We start from the raw sequence: 25,269 nt of genomic DNA on the forward strand, positions 1-25,269 counted from the left end.
AGTGTTCCTAAGGTCAGGTCATTGTTTCTGTTAATATATTATTATTATTATTTATTTCTTAGAAGACGTCCTTATCCAGGGTGACTTACAATTGTTACAAGATATCCCTTTTTTTTCACATACAATTACCCATTTATACAGTTGGGTTTTTACTGGAGCAATCTAGGTAAAGTACCTTGCTCAAGGGTACAACAGCAGCGTCTTCCACCTGGGATTGAACCCACAACCCTCCGGTCAAGAGTCCAAAGCCCTAACCACTACTCCACACTGCTGCCACACTGCTTATAAAATGAGTTGCCTGGCACCTTGAATCTAATGTGACAAAACTGCAAGTCAATTGAACATTAAAAACTGACACAGTGTTTCCTGTTCTGTGGAGTGCCACTATGAAAACACTGACATGACAGAAACAGCAGACGCTGCAGCATTCAGAAGAACAGCTCAAACCACAGCAGAAGACGTACTGCCTTTTGAAAGTAATAAGCATTCACTTACTCCAAGGAAAGTTACTATATTTATTTTGAATGTTATAGTCATTCAACCCTACTAAAAAAGCTTATATACTAGAATTCAATATATCTTTTAAGTATTGTTTTAAAAAAAAGTGCAGCAACATAATAAAACTCTATGTCAAAATAAATTACAGCTAACTGTATATTTAAATCAGATGAAATCCTTCCTGTTGCTAATATTCCTTTCAAAAATGTTTGATGGAAGGGCCATTTCCCAGTATGGCACCAGTAGGAGAGTAATTAAATAAATAAACTACATAATAAAATGTATACAATTAACAACCATAAAAACAATATAGGGTTTACTGAGTGAGAGACTCCATCTAGTGGAGAACACTGCATGATTAAGAAAAAAAAAAACCTACAGCCCATATAATCATATAATCAGAGACTGTATGACTGTTCACCATTAGTCATTTGCTATTGTCAGTTTCTTGACTCTGCCAGTATAATAGACACAACAACAAGCAGACTTATTAAAGCAATGAGCCAAACATAAAAAGTAATAAAAAAAGATGTTTATACGGTACCTTGGTGAAATTCTTCTTCTTAGATGCAACTTTGCTGCCACCTCTTCTTTTCTGGATGACCCTGGATTTTGACTTATTTCTGAACCTTTTCAGGCTTCCTTTCCCCATGTTTACTGTAAAATGAAATACATAACATAGGCTATATATACATATACAGTATGTAGTCAAAAGTTTACATACCCCAATGTAAATTTATAATTTCTAGAAATTTCTCGAAAACAAAGAATATTAGGAATAATTGTTTGTAGCAAAAGTTTTTCTTTTGTGGAAGAGGAAAAAAAGTTACAAGAAATAGATGTCTACAATTATTTATTTCAGCATTTTTCTTTTTGCAAAACTCCAAAAATGGTAATTCAAAAGTATTCATATCCTTTTATGCTATGATAGTATTCTCTACAAGTGTTAGACATTTCAATATGATAATGCAGAACCTAATCTAGAAAAGTCTAGAAAATGCTGGATTGTAGGTGAACATTCTTAGAGAGTAGAAAAGGGTTAGGCATAGGATGATTGCTGTCATTACCAATAAGTCAATATGGGAAAAAGTAAAGAGCTATCTGAAGACCTTAGGCAGAAAATGATTTACATAAGAGTACAAGAAGATCTCCAAGCATTTGAATATCCCAATTTCAACTATTGTTTCTATTATCAAGAAGTACAAGACTCATGGTCCTGTCACAACGCTCCCTCGGTCTGGAAAAAAATAGGTTCTTTCACTAAGAACAAGTAGAAGAATTATGAGGAAGGTTAATAACAATCTGAGATTGACTGCCAAAAATATTCAAAGTGAATTTGCTGCAAGTGGGACTGGCGTTTCCACTTCACCCATAGGTCGCGTATTGCATGGTGATGGTCTCAATGGTCGCAGGCCAAGGAAAAAGCCACTCTTAAGCAAACGTCACGAGGACAATCTCTTAAAGTTTGCAAAACGGCATTTGAATGATGGGTATGAGTTCTGGTCAAAGGTTTTGTGGAGTGACGAAACAAAAATCGAGCTATTTGGTCACGCTGACGTTATGTTTGGAGAAAGCCTGGTGAGGCGTACAAAGAAAAGAACACCATACCTACTATCAAGCATGGAGGTGGTAATATCCTTCTATGAGGCTGTTTTTCCTCTAATGGCACAGGAAATTTAGTTCCAATACATGGTAAAATGGATTCCATAGCATACCAAAATATATTGGCCAATCATCTGAAACCCTCCGCTACAAAACTTGGTTTAAAGCACAACTGTCCAATACGACAACAATCCAAAGCACACATCAAAATCTACTGGTTAAAGAAGAATAAAATGAAGGTTCTGGAATGGCCTAGTCAATGTCCCGATCTAAGTTCAATTGAGAATTTTTGGTATGAGTTGAAGAAGGCTGTGCACAAGAGAAGTCCTTGGAATTGTAATAAACTGGAACAATTCTGCATTGAAGAATGGTCCAAAATCACTAAGAACCATGCCAAAAGCTCATTGACAAATATCCTAATCGTTTAAAATAGTTTATTATTGCTAAAGGTGCCTCAACTAGCTATTAATTGACCGTTCACAAAACCGCCGTTAACCACGCCTCCCCTAGTTACTGTTGCTATGTCGGTCAAGCTACCGAGAAAGAAATGGCAGCCGCCACACATTCAACTGTTTGGCCTTGCGAATTAAGTCCAAATATTGCCTGCTTTTGGATAAATGACAGAATCTCATCCCACAGTCGACAAAAGGGAGTTAAGTACACTGTGAGGGGTATATCCATGGTTGTTGCTTGGGAGTTTATTTCTAACTATATTTATTTTTTTAGCACTATAACGTCAAAGAACATTAGTATCGTTGTTGAAGCGTTTTTAATGAGTTACAACAGGTCTAGAGACATAAACTCATTCACCTTACAAAAAATGTAAAGTGTCAAAATAGGATACTATAGTATACTAAAACCATGCTATTTTGGAACAAGTGAACTACACTTGCAGCCAGTATATTGCTTTCATTTAACAACATTTAGGAAAACAATAAACTTTTGGGAGTTTAAAGTCGAGGCTAAAAGTTTCAGTACACATTAGGTGCGTGTCCTACCTAGGCTATTTTTGCAGCCTCTCGCAAAGCTTGATCCACGGTACACATTTTTCAAAATTAGTCTTTGGTTTGAGGAAAGAAATACAATGTATTTGGTTACGTCAGAGATGCAAACGGTCAATTTCATTTACTTGTCAGGGTATGAATACTTTTGAATTACCATTTTTGGAGTTTTGCAGAAAGAAAAATCTGAAATAAATAATTGTAGACATCTATTTCTTGTAACTTTTTTTCCTCTTCCACAAAAGCAAAACTTTTGCTACAAAATATTTTTCCTAAAATTCTTTGTTTTCAAAAGGTTTCTAGAAATTATACATTTCCATTAGGGTATGTAAACTTTTGACTACAACTGTATATATATATATATATATATATATATATATATATATATATATACACATATATATATATATACACATATATATATATATATATATATATATATATATATATATATATATATATACAGATCAACATTTTTTTTAATAAAATGCACTACAGTAAATGCATAACTCTGCTGTTTAAGCCTGTTTGTATTTAATTAATTGTCTGTATTTAATTAACTTAGATTGAACCTGAAGCCCATAATGTAACGGGACACTTATCTAACAAAATATATATTGAAATGTATGTTAATATTCTAAAATAAAAATGAAATAATAATAAATAAATAAATAAATACTCTTTGTGTGTGAATTAATCTGACAGTATGCCTTATTTTATTTTAATGGGAAACATGATCACATGGGCTATGTTCCCAGAAAGATGACAGTGGCTATAATATGGGTATGATATGGACAGATTATCTAAATCAACAAAAAATTATGCCTGCACATCAACAGAAAAATACAGGTACATGAACCGAAAAAAAAAAAAAAAACCCTTGGAAAGTTTGGTACTTTCATTCATGGTGTCATAGACATGCCCTCTTGTGAAACAGAAGTTGAAAACAAAGTGTTTCTGTTTATTAATAACATTATGTCATTCACTTCTTTATTTTCTAATCAAAGGAACAAAGCCTTTCTAAACTAATATGCTGACTCTGCCAGTGTCTGCCCTCATAAGTACAGACCCAACCAAACCAAACAGGTTTCTAGAAGACTGTGAGTGATCTGTTTTATATACAACTTATGAACGTTTACCTTACCAAGTGTAATTCTCACTAGTACAGTGCAACTGACTTCGTGTCAAGATACAAACTGATGAAGACAGTTGTTTTCTACAAAGATGATGAAATTAAAATAATTTGTAGTTAATTACCCCCGTTTTTTTACTATTATTTTTTACTGATTTATACAGTAATTTGTTTTGCACAAACACAGCTTATCACCATGAAAATATGAGAATATCTTAAAATCTACATTACCTTTCTTTTACATAGACACAAATGAGGACCTCTACAACACTAAGTAACGTGTGACTCGTACTTCTTAGCAGTGGAAACGACAAATAGTATTCTTACAAGCTTCCACAAGCATTAGCCAAAGGTATTTTCTGACAGTAAACATATTAAATGATAGCCCCGCCGTGACAACAATGAACCATGTTAATTTTATTATTATTATAGTTATTATATTATAGTTAAATAACCGACAACCTAACACTACTGTGAAATGTATCGTATATATCTACTAAGACGTTTTTATGTATGAATTTATCGTCTCCCCCAAATGTGTACCAGAGTTTTCCAGACTCAGTGTCACACATTATCATATGCTTTAGAAAATTCACCTGCTCTCCATCCCCTTATCAACTGTCTATCACAAGGGAAACCGCAAAACTCTGGAAACTTCTTTTTTCGCATATCATAAAATCGTAACAGGAACTGATGCTGCTTTTCACACAAAAAATAACGATACGATGTTTTTTTTTTTTTTTTTTTTTTTAAATGTCAATAAAAAATACCGAACCTACATTTCTTCTAAGATTTTAAAAATATATATTTTCGCGCGCAAAGGAATTGTTAATGGAACAGGTTAAGTAGAAAACAAATTGCGTCTGTATAATAGTAACATTCCCAATTAACTAACTAGCCAACAAATAAATACATAGATAATACTTGTACTTTGGGCACATAGGTAATAACCGAACAAGTTAATTAATAAACAAAGTAGTGGTAACATACATTTTATTTTAGAAATGTGATTCGATGTCACAAGCGGCTGTGTCACTCCGTTTTGTCACATCACTTGTCCCAGTGTCACAGTGCTTGACACTTCTGGTTTTCTGTTTTCCACAAAACGGCGAAAAATGTTAACAATAAAAAATATAATCTTATAAAGTATCTTACTTTGCGAAGTTGTAGAAGCAGTTGGTCTGACGGTGTAGTTTCTTTTACGGAAGATACATGTGTTCCATCAACCTTTAAACATAGCACGGACCAAAAACTTGACAACAAAAACTTTCCACAACTTTAAAACCACGTGACCATAACTTTCAAACTTCGCCTCCTTCAACTTTCAGTTTGCTCGCACAGGCAGTTTTGACAGATTAACAAACAGAGGACTTCCTACTAGTCAAAACTTTTCACAATCAAAGGAAAAAAACATGTTTAGTTACCTGACACCACACTAGTAATTTATGTAAATTAAGAACGGTTGCTTTCCAATTCATCTGTTTATAGTGTTGATACCTGTAGTCCTGTACTATCCTAACTAAAACAGTATTTTAAAAATTCAGGCGATCTGTTATTTTTTTTATTTTTTTTATTTTTTATGAAATGTGATTAATAGGATCATAAGTAGAAATGCCAACTGGGGATCACTGAATAATTAAAATATGAGGGCTTGAGGTTAAGTTTAGGATGGGTCAAAAACAAGGTTAGGCCATTGTCCTTCTCTGCTGTGATCTTCAGGTTTAACTTTTATTCTTCCTCTGTAATCTGCATTTAATAGTTATGGGTTATTATGAATGAGATTTTGTGAGAAAAAAAGGTTAAACCAGCCTACTGTATTTAACCAAATTAAGACATTCAAAAATACTTAGTTTGACTGTAAATTCACATTTTAGGCCAATTGTAACAACAAAAATAGATACTGTATCAAGACGTACACCTAGTCTGCTGTATAAGAACATTTCAATATTTCACAATGTCAAACATTAACAACCTCTAACAAACCAAAGATCACAACAGAAGGGAAATGTACAGTAAATCAGCCATATACTGCGGACATCAATATAATATGACAATTTGCATCATTCATTTGCATTTCTTTTAGATAGAAAGAAGCTTTGCATGCCTGTTGAGCTTTGGTTTTCTAAAGCTCAAAAGGCATGCATAAATAAAAGAATGTTGAATGTTTGCCCCAAGATTTAGGTTGCTGTGTATGTGTGCAACAGTGAATCTTAATGCAGTTCTTAGAACTGCAAGTGAGATGCCATATACAGTACATATTCTACAAGGAATATGGTCAACATTATCAGTATTATTATTTTTGACAAATATTCATAATTAATTATGGAAGCCCACAAGTGTTCTTTGATATTTTTTTTACATTTCTCTTTATCCTTCTGAATACAATTTAGCAAAATAAGTAATCATTGAAGCTATTACAATGGCAGCATTATTTATTAAAGCTCTTTCTTTCCTTCCAAAAAAGGTGCAGTAATGACAACGATAATTGACAAGATCTTCGTCTATTTTTTTTTCCTTCATGACATATATCGTTTTGCCTGTATAAGTTATATCTACATTCCACTGAGGGCTAAATTCCTCAGACTTGTGTCCTAGCCAGTTTCAACTACCGCAATGAAAGACTAGTCATTGGACCACTTTTCTTTTATTTTCTTTCATTTTCTTTTATTTTTACATCTTGTAAATTAAGCACTGCAACTGCATACAGGAATTAAATCAAGAACTCTGGTATACAGTGGAATAATTAACTCTACTGCTATTAACTTTCCCAGTGGAGACAAACAAATGAACCCAAGGTCATTCCCAAGATACTACAATCTACGGTCTCTAAGGTAAATTTTACTAATGCAAATGATGCTCAAACACACTACAGCTTATATTTGCAAATAAAATAGACTGGGCTCCCTCTGAGCTTTCATTGCTTCTGTTTCTGCTTTTACTCTTAACAGCTTTTTGTCATCCAACCAAAACTGATTTCCTCTTTTAATAATCCAGATTAAGTAAGAGGCCATTGTAATTTATGATTAGTGGTGCAGTTTATAAAAAGCAACTCATTGGTGAACCAGTTAGATAATGGCGGCCTGTTTTTTTTGTTTTTTTTTCAGGTAGAGACTCGTTTTTTAAGAAGAAAGGAAGCAGAAAGCAGTTTTTACTGAGGAAGTGGTAAGCAGCCTAAAATAGCGCAATCAGGTAAAAAGCTAAACCTCACCAATTTGTTTTTATAGTGTGTGTGTGTGTGTTTGTGTTTTAATACCACATTTGTGATATTGCTCAAAGGACCCAGGTTATGTTTTGCCCTGTTCATTCAAGAGAAGAGCTGAACATATTATGCAATACAGTACACTTTACACATGTATTTCATCACTGTATGCAAATACGTAGTAAGAGCATGGAATTGAATGAGCGAGTAGTAATAGACATCTGATTAGCTGAACTATTGAAGACAAAACTGGTAATAGTAGCAGGAATATATCAATTTGGCTTTCAGAGTGACATTGTGGTGAAATAATATCAAATAATAGACTGTTTAATCTACTTATAAATGCAGCATTGTTGTGGTACTGCAGCTTTAAAAGCACCATCCTATTTCAGTTATTATGCCAATCACACATCACCTGAGGGGTGCTCTTCAGTTGTTGGCACTTCCGCAAATGGGAAACAAATTTGTACAGCATTGCAAAATGTAGTTCCTCTTCCTCTGGTGTATAATTAGTAGTCAACACTTGTTTGAATAGCAAAGGTCAGGACAAACTGGAAGGCTGTTGCCTAACACGGCAAACCACATCGATGTGTACTCAAAATGATTACACTCATAGATCTATTAATGGACTGTGGGTAGGTATTGTCAGGGTTTAGGGGGAATGGTTAACATAATAAAATACAGTTCAAATTCAATAAACTAACAGATATAAAAATGTGGGTGCTTTTTCTTCAGCTATATATATATCTTCCATTGGGCAGAAAATGTTGGACCAGGATATTGTTGTATTGTTCCTTTTTTTTTTTTTAACAGATTACCAACTCCAGAAGTTGAAAAAAGCCCTAGACCATAAGAGAAAATCTTCTGTGTTTGACAGTACTAGCCACAGCTTTAAAATCCTTTTAAAGGTTCAGGTAAAATGTATTGTTATTGCTCTTACAGTACCCCCTTGAGACTGCTGTTCACTCATGAGTGAAATCTGAATCTGACTATAAATTTTATAGTGCTGAGTGAAACTACTGTATAAAAAACAGGCCCCTCAAATCCTGTCCAACATATAAAGTGCTGATCGACCTTAATTTTTATTGAGACTTTGAAAGAGAAATTAAGCTAAACTTTATTTAGTTTTATTAAATCCTATACAAACACACACACACACACACAAACACACACACACACACAAGCATACAAAACATACACAGTGGCTCCAAAAAGTATGTGGACCCCCTGCTGTTTTGTAAGTGTGGCACAGATATTGCCTGTTTTACTACTTGTTTCACCCAGCTGCTTTCTGACTAAATATATTGGTATCCCTGCATAGATAATTGTCCGCTATTCAGATGTATGCAAATGATTAAAAATGAGCAGCCAGTCTCACATTGGCACTAGTACCCCATATTATCAATTTTCAAGGAATAAGGAATGACTGGGGGTGGGATATTCACAGAGGCACAGTAATTCTGAAATTATAGTTGCACAAGCATAATGGTCATTTTCAAAACCACTTTGGTTTAGTAAGCCAAGTAAATAATGATCAATGCAGAAACAGCAAAGGATATTAAATGGGCATGAAATAAAAAATTCTGATTGTAGACTGTAAAAAATTATTTATACCTTTATTCACTGTGTATTTTGTTATAACTCTGGGCCAAGACTGTGCCAGTCAGCCCATTGTTCTTTGCAGAGCAGCTCATTTTGTGTGTAATGTTCCTGGAGCAGGATCTCACCTTGGGTTCACGTTTCTGTTTCCAATTCAGTTTCAAATCTTTCTGCCATGATCACAGGACCACCACGGAGACTTGTGTCCACTTAACTGTAACTGGTCTGGATATAAATTGCCGTGTTGGCTGAGATTAAGAACAGCTGACACGTAATGTGTTTGTAAGGTGAAGATCACAAGGTAATTATCCCAGGGTCTTAACATAAGACCCCTTAACATGTAATATAATTTCAGTAAAACTTTAAGACACGTGTATCTATACTAAGAAATGTATTTAATTTTACTTTGGTGTTTATCTTGTCCGTTTTAAAGTCACTAAAGTATAGTTATAGATGTTGCTCAGCCTAACTTCCTTTAGTCCTTCCTTTAGTCCTCTTAATTGTTTTTCAAGTAAAGTCTTTGCTAATGCACGTGTAAATCAGGTAAGTCTGAATGCTTTGCATCGCTTACAAAGTCAGTTTACACAGTCCTACTGGGTGTCCCATGATTCTTGTAAGGGCATATCAGGGAAATCTACATAGTGACCCATTCTATCATATAGAATTAGTGAACTATTGACAATGTATCTTTGTAAAAGACAGTATTGGTAACACTAGATTTAAACAGCCCTGTTTTCCCATGACCCCCACTGGGTGGTCCCTAATGTAATTTGTTTTGATTTACTATGGGAATTCAGAGTCTTATAACTGCTATATATCAATAAGCAAAAGTGGTAAAAAAAAACTAAAAAAAAACCAGACAGTATACGTTAGCATGTGAATATAAAAAGGAATATATATATATATATATATATATATATATATATATATATATATATATATATATATATATATATATATATATATATATATATGATAAAGTATTTGGCTGTACCAAGATAGATGTACAGTGGCATTAGTTTATATTAAATACATTATTTAAACTCCAAATATATGGTCACTTTTTCTGTTTCAAACTGTATTTATTTTACTTTATAGATTAACGGAGTTGGCTTTGCTACATAACAGATTTAAAGCACAGGGTCTGTGTCCCATTTTTCATTTCTAAACATTTTAAATATTGTGTCATCTTTCTAAAAAGCCAAATCACCTTAAAAGGTGAACAAAACCGTTTCAATATGAGAAAGTACAATTCCTTCCTATGGCTGCATTTATTCATCAATCAATCTTATTATGTCTTATATTTTATAAAGCGCCTTTCATAGTGGACCATCATATACAACAGCGTTCTTTTGCAGTTTCGTAATATCAGAATCATATACGTAATTGTCCTTCAGTAGTTGACGGATTATGTGAATGCAAAATTAAGAAAACAAGGGGCATTTACTAGTCTTTTTAAAGAAAGTTAAATTAAAAAAAATCTTATTGTCATACATAACTAAAATACCTTATACGCAATACATACGTGAGACATATACATTATAATATTAGTGGTGGATCTCTCATACTTGGCTTTTTACTGATTGTTTGTATAAAGCAAATAACCTAGATTAACTATCATGGTTGGCAACAAATGAATCATTTCTGAGTAGTTTATGATCACATGTCAGTTTCAATGTAAAGAAAAAGCCATTCAGCCTGTTATTTATTGTTGTATGTATTGATCTGTACTAAAATGGTGCTGTCCATAAACTTGTCTTAGTTAAGGAAGCAGAACAAAGGCTCCCACTACCAAATAAATTTTAGCCCACCATTCAACCCTAATCCACTTTAGGGGTTTGGCTGTGCTCTCACCTCCTTGAGGGTGCTTCTGTCAGTACAGAGTGGGTTCCCTGGGCCAAAATATACTACCAGACACCAAACACAGTCTCTGTGTAAACCAAGTGAATACAAGTCTAAAGCAGAGATGAGCAACCTGAGCTGCCCTTGACCCTCTATTTTAGATAAGACTGCATGTTATTTATGTTATATACAAACACCTTGGGTAATTGAAATTACTAGGCAGGGCCTTGTGCTTCACAATGCCATGTATACAGTATATGCAATGCACAGCCTGACACCAAAAAGTTACTTAAAAAGGTGTGGCACATGGGGTATGGGTTGTCTCATAAGGTGTTATTTGTTACACTACAAAAATAATTGGAACAGATGACTCATTTGAAAATAACTTGGACTAGGGCACTTGTTTCCTGCTTATAATGATCACTGCAAATACTGTCATCATAAGTAATATTTACACTTTATTTTGATAAATTCAAAACATTTCAAATTGTAGCAAACTTACTTTCTAAATTTGTCCTTGAAAAAACTGTGCATGACATTTTTCAAAAATGTTTGTGGTAAAGATAAAAATCTGCTGTTGATTGCTGAGAGGTATACTGTATGCAAGTAGGAGGAAGTAAAAGCTGCTGACTTACGTTTTCTAGTCTAGAAAAAGTAGTTTATCAGTGATCTCTTTATGTAAAGTATCACAATAACAAATAGTACTGTTACATTTTCAGACTTATTTTTGACAATTTAGAATGCTTTTCAGTCTTATTATTTCAAATTATTATTAATAGTATATAATTACCAGAGAAGCAAAAACTTGCATTTGGACCTTGCACTACAACTTGGATGTAGCATTTCCCGGTTCATGGAATATAAGGAAATAGGTTGAGCACAGTAATGGGAAGCAGGTTTGGTGTTTTACCCTGGTACCAAATATATATATATATATATATATATATAAATGAAAAACTTTTTTTTTTTTTTTTGATTAACACAAAAAGTTTAAATGATTACAAATATTATTTCAGCATGTTTTGGACAAAAGCCCCTCTTCAGCTGTCTAGAAAGAAAAGTAAACACAATGCATACATAAATATAAGGTTTGCAATAAGGTATAACTATAGTGTACTGTGACAGGAGTGAAAGGAGTCCCTCTTGTAATTTGCCCTCCCGACTACTGGCAGCGCTGTGCAGGAAGGACCGAGACACAGGAGAATGGCTGAGTCATGGTTGGGGCAGAAGCCACAGTGCGGGCGGCCATCTTAACTTGGGGCAGGACCTCATGGTTGAGCCCCATTATTGCAATCAGCTGTGCTGCGCTCGACGATTGGCTGAGGTGGGACAGTGCACTGATTGTAGGGGCGGGGCTCGGCACTATTTAGGCTGTGGGGTTCTGCCATTTGGTCTCCCTATCCTGGACTGAGACAGTTGTGCTACGTGAGATCTGTGAGTTTTGTTCTTTTGTTTGTTTTGCGTATATTCAGACTGAGGATTCCCAGACCGGCTGCCTTCGAGTCTGGATTTTCCCTGAGATCCTGGGAAGCTGCAGGAATTACTTGTCCTGTTGTGTTGAAGAGGGAGCCCGAGCCACCTGCTTGTTGTGGCTCATTGGAAAACCCTGTGGCAGTGTTTCTCTTTTTGTTTGGACTATTTGTTTTTCATTTCAAGCCTCTGCTTACCATAGCTGGTAACAGAGGCAGTTTCTTGTGGGAGTTATAAATATAAAAACCAACCCCAACTACGTGCTTCCTGTCTCCATCACTTCTGTATCACATCACTTCCTCCCATAACCCACCACATGTACATAACCAAAAAAAATGAAAAAACAAAATTTGGATGTACACAAAAGGTTTAAATTAATTTATTTCAGGATATATATATTGTGGCAGACTAGGGGGAGGAGGAGAGAAATGTAGTCTAGGACAGGCTAAAGGACTACATTCCCCAGAATGCCACAGGACAGAACCAGGATAAGATTCAGCAAGTGGGTATTTAACAAGAAAAAAATGTTTGTTCAGGGCAGTCTGTATGAAGGCAAGAGGCTGTCGGTGAGAGGTAAAGGTACTGTGGAGAACCGTGTGTTTAACAGTGTTGTGTGTAAGAGGTAAACAGATTAGCCGTCCGATATAGTTGAGGTGACCATGTGGCTCCGTGTTCACCGGGACAGTTTGGGACAGTTCTGGCTTTTCAACTCGCAACCTGAGGCATTCTGGTACGTTTTAACCTGTCTCAGGTACCATTCTTTCCTTTAATAGAAACAGGACTATGCTTACCAGAATGCATTAAGTTGTATGTTGAAAAGCCTGAAGTGTCCCAAACATTCCCGGTGGACACAGAGCCATATGGTCACCTCAGTGCAAGAAAAAACGTTAAGTTTAGTACTCCAAGTGGGAGTTAGGTTTTTGTTTACTTTTGTTTGTTTTGTAATTAATAAAAGTGCATGTAAATGCTTAAAACCTGCAACTCTGATGTCTGGGTCGGTGTTTCAAAAGGGCAAAATGAACCTCAGCCGTAAGGCTGTGTTAATATATATATATATATATATATATATATATATATATATATATATAAACAGGTATCATTAAACAGTCTGAATACAGCATAGGCAGGAATAAATAATACAGTAAAGTTTGGGCCATTCACACACCTCTATGCTACTGTGCCTTCTTAAGAGTCAGTTACTGGAGGACCACAGGCTGCGCTAAAAGCACCCTATGTATATTGTAAAGGCCTCTACACACCAGACGCGATGCGATTTTTCATTGGGTGACAAGATACTTTCGCAGCAACATGACCATGTGACAGATTTGAAAACTGCCACATCTATAAAGCTATTAAAAATTGCTATTGACAAAGCTATGATCAAGACTGGTACATATTTATCAATTTGGTAATTGTAAGTGTCTTACTCTTCTCTGATGGTATTTCAACATATATGGCAATAAATCATACACATATTATCTTTCATCTCTGTATCTTTATAATTGCGATGCTCTTTGTCATAAAGCTTTGCATATTTTTCCATGGCAGTATTATTTTTTCCTCCATCATTTTGGATAGTGCTTCACCCTGCTGGATCACGTGCATTGAAGCTGTTCTCTGGTTGCTCAATTCCCTAGTTGTCACACAAAGAAATTGCAAAAAATAGGATTCAATCCTATTTATTTAGTGTCACTCCAGTGTTGCCCCCACATTGCCTGTGGTGTGAAACATACTTATCAAAAGTATATGTTCTGTTAATTTTGTCGCATCACGTCTGGTGTGTAGTAGCCTTAAGTGTTTAGTGAACCCTTAAAGCTGTATTTTCAGAGCCAGTGACAACAGAACCAGTGGCATAAACTTTAATTAAGCAGATTCATTTACAGATGTAACATCTGGTACTTTTGACAATTTTAGTATTTGTAATATACTTTTAATAATAATTTAATTGACTAACTCGTTCTTGCAGAGAACTGAACTAGTTCACTACATGTAATGGTTGTTATGGGGTGAATGGGTGAAAATGCTATGCAATAGGAGTCTTATTTCCATCCCTGTGTGGGGGGGCATCTGTCTTTGTGTGTGTGTCTCTTTCTCTCTGTCTGTCTTTCTGTCTCTCATCTTATCAGCTCATCTGAGCAATGTGCAGCAAAGTTTGGGGGTTGTAGAATATAGCTATAGTGGGCTGGGATGGGTTCTTTGGGTTAAATGTGGAACTTTATGTGAAACTCAGCACAGTTGGAAAACTAATTCATAAACTCTAGTAATAGTGAATGTGTTTGTCTAATTTTACCTGTATGTTAATAATAAAACCTGATTACTGTGATTTGAAATTGTTTGTCGAGTCTGGTAATTTTTACTCTCATTTCTCAATAGATAGTAAGAAAATATTAGGCCTTGTTTTCTTACCCAGAGATACATTATACCTACTCTTGCAGCAACAGAGTAACTGGTATGAAAATATATACAGTATTATAGTTTAATAAAATACTTTACGCAATACAGATTTTTTAGAAAATAAAAACATAAATCCAGAAAATTGACTAAAGTCTGGTTTAAATTGATTCACAGTCAAAACACAAACATTTGCAAACAGACCACAAAAAAATCAATTGACTTGAATCTAAGTTGTTTTTTTTTCTATTTCTAAATTCAGCAGAGTATTTTCTAGTTATGTGTGGTCTGAGTTAATGGACAGTTTTGCTGTACACAAAAACACAGGTCTGTTTTTTTAAAGTTACATTGAACCAGCTTCCCAATTGGATAGTCTAGGTGAAACCCATATTATGTTTGAAAATATATAATATAGCTTAAAGCCAGTAAACGACCAAATCCCTGGGTCAGCTGCTTGAATGCTGCAGCCTGTGGCCAGGCTGGTCACCTGGCAGTGTAAATAGTTCTTTTGTATTTTGGAGGACCACTTGCCTGAGTTTCATCTGATGACAGTGGATTGAAGTCAGCAACTAATTGAGCTGACTGACATCTGACCTGTAAAGTCCCTTAATCAATCCCCTTTGTATCAAGTTTCATCAAAATTGGATAAGCATTTTTACAGACAAAAAAAAGTGTGACCGCCTCCACTATGACCCCATTGCCGGCAGATAACTCTTGTGCCCAATTTCTTGGAAACCTTTCCTTGATTCTGTCCGGATGGTATTATTTGAGATTTCCAATAGGTGAAAGGTATGTCCTAAAAACAGTAATATTTTATTGTATTGCCTTTTAATTACTTATTGAGAAAATCATTAAAAAGAAAACCTGTGTCTCATGTTTCGAGCAGCAGGTAGTATCCCGCAGGTAGACAGAAACTGTAAAGAAAACAGGTAATTAAAAAAAAAGGTAATTAAGTAGTAAAATATCTTTCTAACGTTTTCAAGCAGTTACTATAGTCCAAAAGTCAACTATTGTAGGTGCTGCTTTTTAAATCTGAAACAAAAACACATTGGAAATGTGAAAAAACACCAATTTATCAAAAGTGCCCAGCAATTTAAAGTGGACAGATCCAAAAACACAACCCCAGTTTCAAGAAACCATTAGGGCAACCTTGCCCAGCACAAAGCAAATAGGCACAACTGTGAAACCGATGGGGTCCAAGGTTGCCCCTATTGTTTCTTCTAACTTGTATCAAAAACTTTTGATAACTTTTTTGGCATTTTTGTTTCAGATAACTTATACTTACCTGGTTTGTTTTAGATTAGTCCAGAGGAGGGGTTATGTTCAGTTAATGTACAGTTTTGCATCACCCTATATAATTAACTAATTTTGCTTCATCAAGTCAAATGCAACCTGCTGAATAATGTTACTTTAACGTTGAATTACACATCATGTTGTATTTTTCCATATACTTAACGAAAAACTGACAAGAATTGAAAAATGTGACATTTCGAAATCTAACATGAAATACTGTCCTACTATTATCGCTTCTGGTAGACTTTTGTATTAATGTCCATATCTATCAATCCTAAAATTCTAGGTGATACAAAACTTTTGGTCATAGCTGTAGGCTGAGTTGAGTATATGTGGGATGGATTGTCATTTGGAGGGGAGAGGGCTGTGGAATAACTGAGTATTCCTGAATGCTGTTTGTATTGAGTCAATGGAAACAATGTTCCTATTATATAGTGGTTATGTATATTACTATTATTACTTGTTTATTTAGCAGACACCTTTATCCAAGGCGACTTACAGAGACCAGGGTGTGTGAACTATGCATCAGCTGCAGAGTCACTTACAACGTCTCACCAGAAAGACGGAGCACAAGGAGGTTAAGTGACTTGCTCAGGGCCACACAATGAGTCAGTGGCTGAGGTGGGATTTGAACCAGGGACCTCCTGGTTACAAGCCCTTTTCTTTAACCACTGGACCACACAGCCTCCACATAGTTGATTCCCGCCCCCCCTCCCCCTTTTTTTTACAGTATATAAACAGTTAACTTGATTATGTTGTTTGAAATAACAATAAACACAGTTCTACATTTCCAAAATTGTTATCACCTCAGCAACTTGCACAACTTTACACTCTCTAATCTCAAAAGTAAAGAGATGTCTATAGGGATGGCCAAACATGAAGGTAACAGACAAGTATCATCCATTCGATAAAAGATTCAGTAGTCAAGATGGTATTCTAGGGCTGAGAAGCAATACTGGAAGAATAACACAACACACACCCTTGCATATAATTAATGAAGGCCTTGGCAAGCAGCTTTGTGTGGTGGCCAGGTCTAGATGGTGACATTGGGAACATAATAAAACAATGTAGCCTGTACCAATAATGCAGGAAGATGCCAGTTGGAGCTCAATTACACCCATGGGAATGGCCAGGCCATGAGTCGATAAGACTACTGTATCTTAACTACAGTAGCATAGGCCAGGAAATGTATCCCATAACCTCATTACAGGTATGAACATTCTAACCCTTTTCAGCTTGTCCTGTTGCCTGAAGGGCATCTTCAAATCTTAGTATACAACCATGGTGGGACTTCATGTGGTGAGGGTGTTTTTTTGAGTACTCCATCGTCAGAGGTCTAAATGAAGTTTTAAAAACCACTTACTGACCCACTCGTCCCTTTTGAAAATCCTGTCAAATAATGGAGCATGAAGAAGTGGTATATCATGTTTACACTAAATACTACTTCCCAGACACTGCTGTCAGGTGTGACTACTTATCAACATTTATTTTCTGTAAATATTGAAATGAAAACTATAGCATTTGCACAGGACTAAAAATCAGGTGTCCCCAGACGTAAAGCAGAGGACATAAAGTAACCTCCCAGATGTGAATTAGTTTTCATCAAGGAAAGTTGGTAAATTCAAAATAAGATGTGATGTTGTGGCCAGAGAAGGCGCTTTTGTGCATGATCTGTAAACAGTGAACCAGTGTAGTGTTATTTTCAGGTACGCTGTAAAAAGTAGTCCGCGGCGCACTGCACTTGCTCCTGCATGCCTAAACAATGCCTAAACAACTTTCGCCAAGAAAGCAGGGAAGCGATCATTAAAATTTGGTAAGTTATGCTGTTTTCAGTTTTTTACATCTTTTTTTTTATTGAATTTAACATATTTTCCAGTCTTTTACATCTTTGTTAATGTAATTCATCATATTTTTCCACCATTATGAAAATATTTATCATATGCATTGGGTCTTGTACATTTTTTTACTTGTGCAACTTTGCGGTGTTGTTTGTCATTAATTCTTTTCTTTTTTTCTTTTTAGTGAAATTGATTGTCTGTTTCCAGTTTAAGTCTGCAAAAAAATAATGTATAATTAATGATGAATGTACCTCTGTTTGACAATAGGAAAACACCCATCAGATCGCAATTGATTGCACCTGTACCAAAATCTGACAATGTACCACTTCATGACACTTCATGTCAGGTTTTGGTATGTGTACCACATTGTGACGACCTACCATTTTCTAACACTACACTGGGTGTAAATAACTAATTTTATTGTACCTTCTTTTCCAAAGGCTAGATTAACCATTTCATCCCTTGAGTGTTATGTATTTCCATACATATCTTCAAATGCACCGTTCAAAGCATCCATTTTTTAAGTCGCCCTTTATATGTTTTGTGTTTTCGCCCGATCCCCAGTTTGGTTATGTCCAATCGTTGCATTTTACTGAACTGTAGAATATCAGGACAGATCGTACCAATTTTAATATTATGATTTATTGTAAAGGCTTGTGTTGCTTTGAGGCAGATCCCTGGAAATGCTGTATCAATTCTAACATAACACTGACATGGGCGATTTGCATGGGAGTAAAAAGACACAGGATATTTAATTTTACAGAAGGTCCTGATATCCTGTAAAAAAAAATCAGAGCACCTCTGAGAATTATCTGGGAAAAAAGAAATGGACGGTTCGCACAGCACTAAATTTCACCGATGTCGGTAAAGATTCCGAAACCACCTGTTTATGTGGTGATTTTTACTCCCATGTGAATCAGGCTTATGAGACAGTTAAGACAGTTTGCACTTGTAGACATGACACTGCTGTGTAATTCCGGATCTGCCTCGTCTTACACCAGATCCATCAAGAACCAGTTTTAACATACCAAGGTCTAATCAATTATCTAAACAGCGGACACCCAGAGGGAAGATGTACTGCTCATCTCCGTCTCTTTCACTGCACAGACATGACAGATTATATATATATATATATATATATATATATATATATATATATACGAAGACATATGTCATATCCACATGGTAAACTGTGTCTTAAGCATATTTGTTTATTTTGAAATTATATACTTTATGATGAAAAGCTGCAGGGCAGTTATATTATTTTGTGGATGTGGATAACATTTTAAGATGAATGTAAGTATATTGTGGAAAATACACTCAGTGCTTAATAGAGCAGTTAAAAAATGTCTCTATTGTGTCTTTTTATATGAGCAGCTCAGAGGTATTACTCTTTTACAGCTCAAGTTTGTGAAATATGTCTCATTTGAAACGTGTCTGTTTTATTTCTCTAGTGGTGGTTTTAGGAGAAACATTTGAAATCTGTCAGACTCGAATGAAAAGAAGATATTCCCTCTGAGAAATGTTAATACCATCATTGTGTAATTAAAACTGTAAAAGTGTGTGTGAGTCTCTTCAGTGTATCTTCGTATTTGAAGTAAGTAAAATATATTAATATGTTGTTTTAATATTTTAATATTTAAACAGTGGTGGTCTTTATATCCGCCAGTGTTTAGATCATTTGAGCAAACTGTATATTAAAAAAAAAACGTGAATGTTTAAATACCAATTTCTGTTTTCCCTTTCAGAACTCAAAAGAAAACAACAAAAAAGTTATTTAGTCTTCTTCAGCTTTTATTATTTGTTGAAAATACTCCACTTAGCAGACCTGTCTCTAAAGATGCAAGTTAAAAAAAAAAACCTGCAATCGCTTATGAAAATCAACAATGAATAATTATGGATAAGTAAACAGCAACATTGTAATTGGTCCATTTATTAAATCTTACAAAATCAACTGATAATCAAGATATTAATATTTAAAGGAGGCGTGTTGTTATTTAACAAAAGTTGTTCAAAGGAGGCATGATGGTAGGTGAACTTTCAATTGTTACATTGGCAAGGATGGTCATATTAGTCATGGCTGCAAAACCTTGATCATCAGTGTACAAGAAATGTTAGTGATGGGTAGTTAAAAGCCTGCAAACAGAGGAACATTCCATTCTGGGTGTCAGAAGTAATTGTAAATGTAGCCATTCTCAGCTGTATTGAGGCCATGGGTTCTTTAACCTTAAGCATTAACCTGTTGCCCTGCTCACTCTGCCCCAAGTGGATATAGAACATATACATTTGTATTATGTGTTATTTCTTACTGATAACCTGCTATTGCATTACACAGACAATAACATTTACAATATACCTTTAAAACATAACGCAGCATCTGTTAATGAGACATATCTGCATTAGGCAGGTGGACTTTGCTTTTTAATTGATGATTTTTCATCATTGTAAAATACTGACTTTTCAAGGGGAAAAAAGACACAAATAAAAATGTTTTATTTGTAAATGTCTCAACAAACCAGCAAAACTAATATTAAGTATGATGGTCGACAGTAAACCAGAATCTTGGGGTAAAGGTTTACTGGAGGTGTTACATAATTTAGACAAGGTAAGTTAAATTTGTTTATTTAAATATTTAAGCAGGAAGTCTGTGTTATGGATTTTCAAATATGCAAAGTTCAGTAACAAAAGTAAGGCTTTCCCTCTCCACCACCTTTGTGTCATCAATGAATGTCATCATTGATAATATACTTTGTAGTCTGATTCAACAAAATCATATTAGAATTTTATGGAAATAGGAAACTCCAGATTCTGTGTTGCCATATAAATAAAATTAATTTCATTAAAACCAGATATTAACTTTGTTTGTACATATAATAAACAGCAAATGTACACTCCATTTATTTAAATCGTTGATTGGATTTGGTCTCAATAAATCGGACATCATGTGCAGGGTACGTGTAGAATATATGTTGGCTACATTGATATAACTGTAACTACACATACAATATTCATTGAAATGTAGGCTATATAATAAGAAAACAAACCAAATACTTACAATTATATTCACAATTACAGGAAATACATATCACAGCTGAACTTGTTTCTTGTCTTTACCCCAATATTTAATGTATAGTTTATTTCATGCTGTCAAAGCCACAGCAAAAGATTAAACTATCTAATACAGTACTCTAATCAAGTACTGTAGTAATTGTTTTCAGATTGACTTTTTTTTTTTTTTTTTGTAAAAAGCCAAGCAGATGTGAACCTTGTCATGAGGGAAGAAATACTCCCGGTGGTTCTTTATGACAGATATTCGGCAGGACTTCTGTTATTCTAGCAGTTTGGTTGAATAGTTACAGAAAAAGACTAAATGTCAGGAAATCCTGGGGAGACACCCCTGCTTAGCAATAGTCTGTGTGGCCTTGGATAAGTCACCTGACCTCCTTGTGCCTCTGTCTCACACAGCTGTAAATATAAGTAGCTGCTGAGTCCCACTGGAGACTTTGCATCTCTCCTATTTTAGTCACACTTTCAAGGGGCTTTTTTTGTTTGTTCGATTATTAAATATTAACAGCTAGGCTATTAACATATTCATTTGTTTAATAGTTAGTTGATGTGCAGTAACATAATTATAAACTCATACAAAGGTATAATGCTATAAAATCTGATCACAGTAAGTGTCTAAAATGTAACCATTTGTCAATAATATTCATTTACTTGGAGATGAATATCTGTAAGTTTGGAGAGGGTGCAAAGCCATATTAGTTCATAGTACTACATGTCAACTAACAATTAGGAAACATGAAAACATTTGCTATTTGTAAAATGTAATCAACAAAAAAGAGTTTTCTTGCACAATGTCATACAATATTCTCATGGTCAGTGCTGATTTTTAAAAATTATTTTCCAACTCTAATATGTACAGAAGACTGAATTGCTATAGTGTATTCTGTCAAATCACCACTAGGTGGCCAACTGTCCCTGTGTTTTCACAAGTGCATTTGAAATTAGCTACAGACTTCCCTGTGTAGGATTAATGCAGACTAGTCAACATTTTAGGTTGCTTAACAGGATGCTTTTTAGTTTTTATGGGATGGAGGTATTGACTTTAATGAGAGGTTAGTGGGGGGGCTGGAAAATATATTTGCATTGTACTAACCACATGCTGAGGAAATTATAAAGTTTAACTAAACTGTCAAAAAAGTGTAGGCGCAGAGAAAGATTGGCTATGGATGAGTGTAGCAAACAGACACCAATGAGAGTAATATTTTAGTCCTCTGGGACATAGTGTCCAACAGATGATCATACTGTGTGAACGTTAGGTTATTATCATAACCCTGGTTCCCTGAAATAGAAATGTAACCATTACCGTATGGGTATTTATCTCCTAAAGACCCAGAACCTGAATAATAAATCAAAGCTGCTCGCCAGAGCCTGAGACACAGTCATGCCCCCCGAGGGCATATCTGGACTGCACACACAAATCTTGTCATAATTCTTCCTTCAAATCTGCTGCAATCATGGACGCAGCTGCACTGAAAAGCTTGCCTCCCGCCAGCAGGGGGAATAGGAGGAACCTGTCCATCCAGCAGGCTTTGGTAACTACTGGGTTAATATTCCATAGGAGCCGGCTTGCTAGGAGACTGGTGGAGGGGAACAATGTATACCTGGGATTGGAACAAGATGATCCAGTAGGGGGTGGAGTTAAGGTGTACAAAAGGGACAGCCTTTCCACTAGTCAGGGCAGTGTTCCTTGGACTAGGAGAGAGGAGGCTACATGTTAATTAATCAGTGGCAGAAGCTACCGGTGAGATGAGCTACAGGTACTGCGCTGTCCGAGTCTACCTCCTCAGAGGGGAACTCCGGATCGCCCATCTCCTCAGAGGCGACGATGGACAACAGATCCTCTTGCTGCCAGTCTTTGCTTACTGCCCCCTGTTGCTGCACAGGAACAGAGGGGGCGGGCGGAGCATTACGCTCACGCTGCAGCTCAACCAGCACAGTGCCCTGCTGGGAAACAGCTGCCTAGGGCTTATCCAGCTGCTCAGAGTCTGCCAATCTATGGAAACGGTGGCTCTTTCTCCTCCAGAGGATGATGAGGAAGACCATGAGGGCAGCTTCCTACGTGGGCTTTTCACCCAGGTGACTCTCTTGCTCTCCCTTGGCATAGAGTCATCAGGCGAGGATGCAGCCATCTGTTTTAAAGACGATGGCAGGGAGCCCTGTCCAAGTGGACTGTTCAACAGAGCTGCGAGACACCAGTTTCTCCAGCGTGCGCTTTAAGAAATTCGTACAAAAGTCACCGAAGCTGCGGTCTGTGAGTGGCTCCTTGGAATGCTCTGCCCCACGAGCACCTGCCGTGCTTATCCTCCATTGGGAGACTGGCCTTGCATATACAGTGCCGTGAAAAAGTATTTCCCCCCTGTCTGATTTTCTGCATTTTTGCATATTTTTCAGATTGTATTTGGTCAGATTTTTTTGTGGGTTGTAGTAGTATATAGAGGGAGTCTGAGAGAAAAAATTACACCAAAGTGTGCAAGGTAATCAAACATGCAATCTCAACAAAATTAAAGTTATAATTAGGGTCAGCTGTTTGAGTACTTTGGTTAACAATCAGGCCTGATTTGGGCCAGCCCTGCCCAATATAAATCTGACTAACTTTGGCCCTTACCATCAGAGTGAAGTTGTCAGCACACAGGTTCTAGAGCCTGTCTCAGACAGGACAAGCAGCAATGCCACTGTACAGTATGTTACAGGCAGAAGTACTGTAAAAAAAAGATTAAAACAGGGCGAGTCAAGACTCAAGCCAAGTCTGCTGGTACTGGACCAGGGATGGTACCACTGTTTAAACCGAGTGACTTTTGAACCGAGTCTGAACGGTGATGAACCTAGGTTGAACCAAGCAGAGCCAGGACGGTTCAGTACCGGTTTGGGGCCTTATCTCTAGTTCAGTATGGTACGGTACCTTGGTTACAGTAATTTGAAGCGAGATGAACTGATCGGTTCAGTACCTATACAGTGCTTGAGCACCGGTATGGTACTGTACCCTCTGTACGGTATGGTTGGTACTGTACACTCGGTACGGTTCAGTACCGGTCAGTATGGTACCCTCGGTACATACTGGTATGGTAACCTCGTTCACTCTTCGGTATGTGAACGGGGTAGATCTGGATCTACAGTTACCATAGAAACAGCATATAGGAATGCCCATCTACATCGCCTCTGGCCAACCCAAACAGTCCAAACATTTGCAAGACTGAGGAAATCCTGCTGTTAGAGCCCTACAACCTTCTTCATAATGCTGCAAGCAGGCACCAATACGGCCACGAGACTCTGTGGGAAGCAAGCAGTCTAACCTGAAGCGTTTTTTTTTTTACTGAAGACACTGTGCCCATGTAAGATTATAAAACATATCAGAAGGACTGTCTTGAAAATTATAAAATTGTTACACAGAACACTAGTTAATAATCAAGTTTTAATCTGCTCTTGCTAATTGGGAACAGCCACATGATATAAAATGGGAGCTAAAAGCTCCATTGCGGTAGAGAGAGAGAGAGAGAGAGAGAGAGAGAGAGAGAGAGAGAGAGAGAGAGAGAGGCTCTGACTTTTAAAATACCTTTACTCAATAGATAAGGATAATATTATTTTTATATAAACATACAGTACTTTTTTTAGGTTTTTTTTCAGCCCTGATGTTTGAGTCACACAAACAGCTGCAGCTCCCCCTCCTCCCCGAGCGTATACAGCCCCTCAGTCACACATAGTATCCACTCCATTTCTGTTGTTAAGTACTGTCATCCACTAACCCAATGTAAACGGCTCTGTGTAATACAGTTTCTATGTTTGTGTTTTTTGTTTTTTTTTTAACATAGAGGTAGAAAAAGAGTCTTATTGTGCGATAATTGTGTACAGATTGAGAGTTTAAGTGCCAGGTCCCGTTACACAATTTGGCGCCTTAACGTGGGGCCAGTGTTTATTCAGTGTTGTTTTTTTGGTTTTTGGGGTTTTTTTTTGCAGAGTTTATACGCTTAGCACGCCCTCGTGTGGGGAAGGGAACAAATTACCATGGAAAAAAGCAAATTCAATGCAGGTTCTTTTTCTAATGACTTTCTAATTTGTCTTCTCGATGTGGATTATATACAGGAGGGAAATGAAGGGATGCTACCATCACCACTGATAGCAACTCCAGCCAGAGCCATCAGTTAGTGAACAGCTTAGCAATGTTAAAACAGACTTGTTCAAATTTGTTGAAAAGGTTAAACATGATCTTCATTTGGAAATAGCTCATCAGGAGCAGGAAGAAATACATGATCTTAGGAGATCTATGATTAAAACTGAGCAATATACTACTTTGAGAGATGTTCAAAGGTGGAGGACATTAGTTGATGAACATTTAGAGCTGGT

The 25,269-nt window shown here is 36.2% G+C and overlaps 1 protein-coding gene and 1 long non-coding RNA gene across 4 annotated transcripts in view; one reads left to right on the top strand and one right to left on the bottom strand.

The window, feature by feature from the left end:
* LOC117435441 (suppression of tumorigenicity 18 protein-like) overlaps nucleotides 1–5,568 on the bottom strand; it is a 109,790-nt gene extending 104,222 nt beyond the window's left edge. For 2 of the 3 annotated variants that reach the window (XM_059016793.1, XM_059016784.1), the window contains exons 1-2: nucleotides 5,389–5,568; nucleotides 1,043–1,155 (exon numbers count right to left, since the gene is read on the bottom strand). In XM_059016793.1, the coding sequence (XP_058872776.1) occupies nucleotides 1,043–1,150 (108 nt within the window). In that variant the 5' untranslated portion in view covers nucleotides 1,151–1,155; nucleotides 5,389–5,568. The remainder of the gene's footprint in view (nucleotides 1–1,042; nucleotides 1,156–5,388) is intronic. The other variant, XM_034058590.3, reaches the window with a different exon arrangement.
* Nucleotides 5,569–7,294: 1,726 nt separating this feature from the next.
* Nucleotides 7,295–13,350, top strand: LOC131732736 (uncharacterized). Its single transcript, XR_009325760.1, has 4 exons — nucleotides 7,295–7,422; nucleotides 8,246–8,346; nucleotides 9,190–9,332; nucleotides 12,346–13,350. It is a non-coding gene; the product is annotated as an uncharacterized LOC131732736 (long non-coding RNA).
* Nucleotides 13,351–25,269: the final 11,919 nt, after the last annotated feature.

This window comes from Acipenser ruthenus, chromosome 3 (genome assembly GCF_902713425.1).
Source record: "Acipenser ruthenus chromosome 3, fAciRut3.2 maternal haplotype, whole genome shotgun sequence".
Lineage (NCBI taxonomy): Eukaryota > Metazoa > Chordata > Actinopteri > Acipenseriformes > Acipenseridae > Acipenser > Acipenser ruthenus.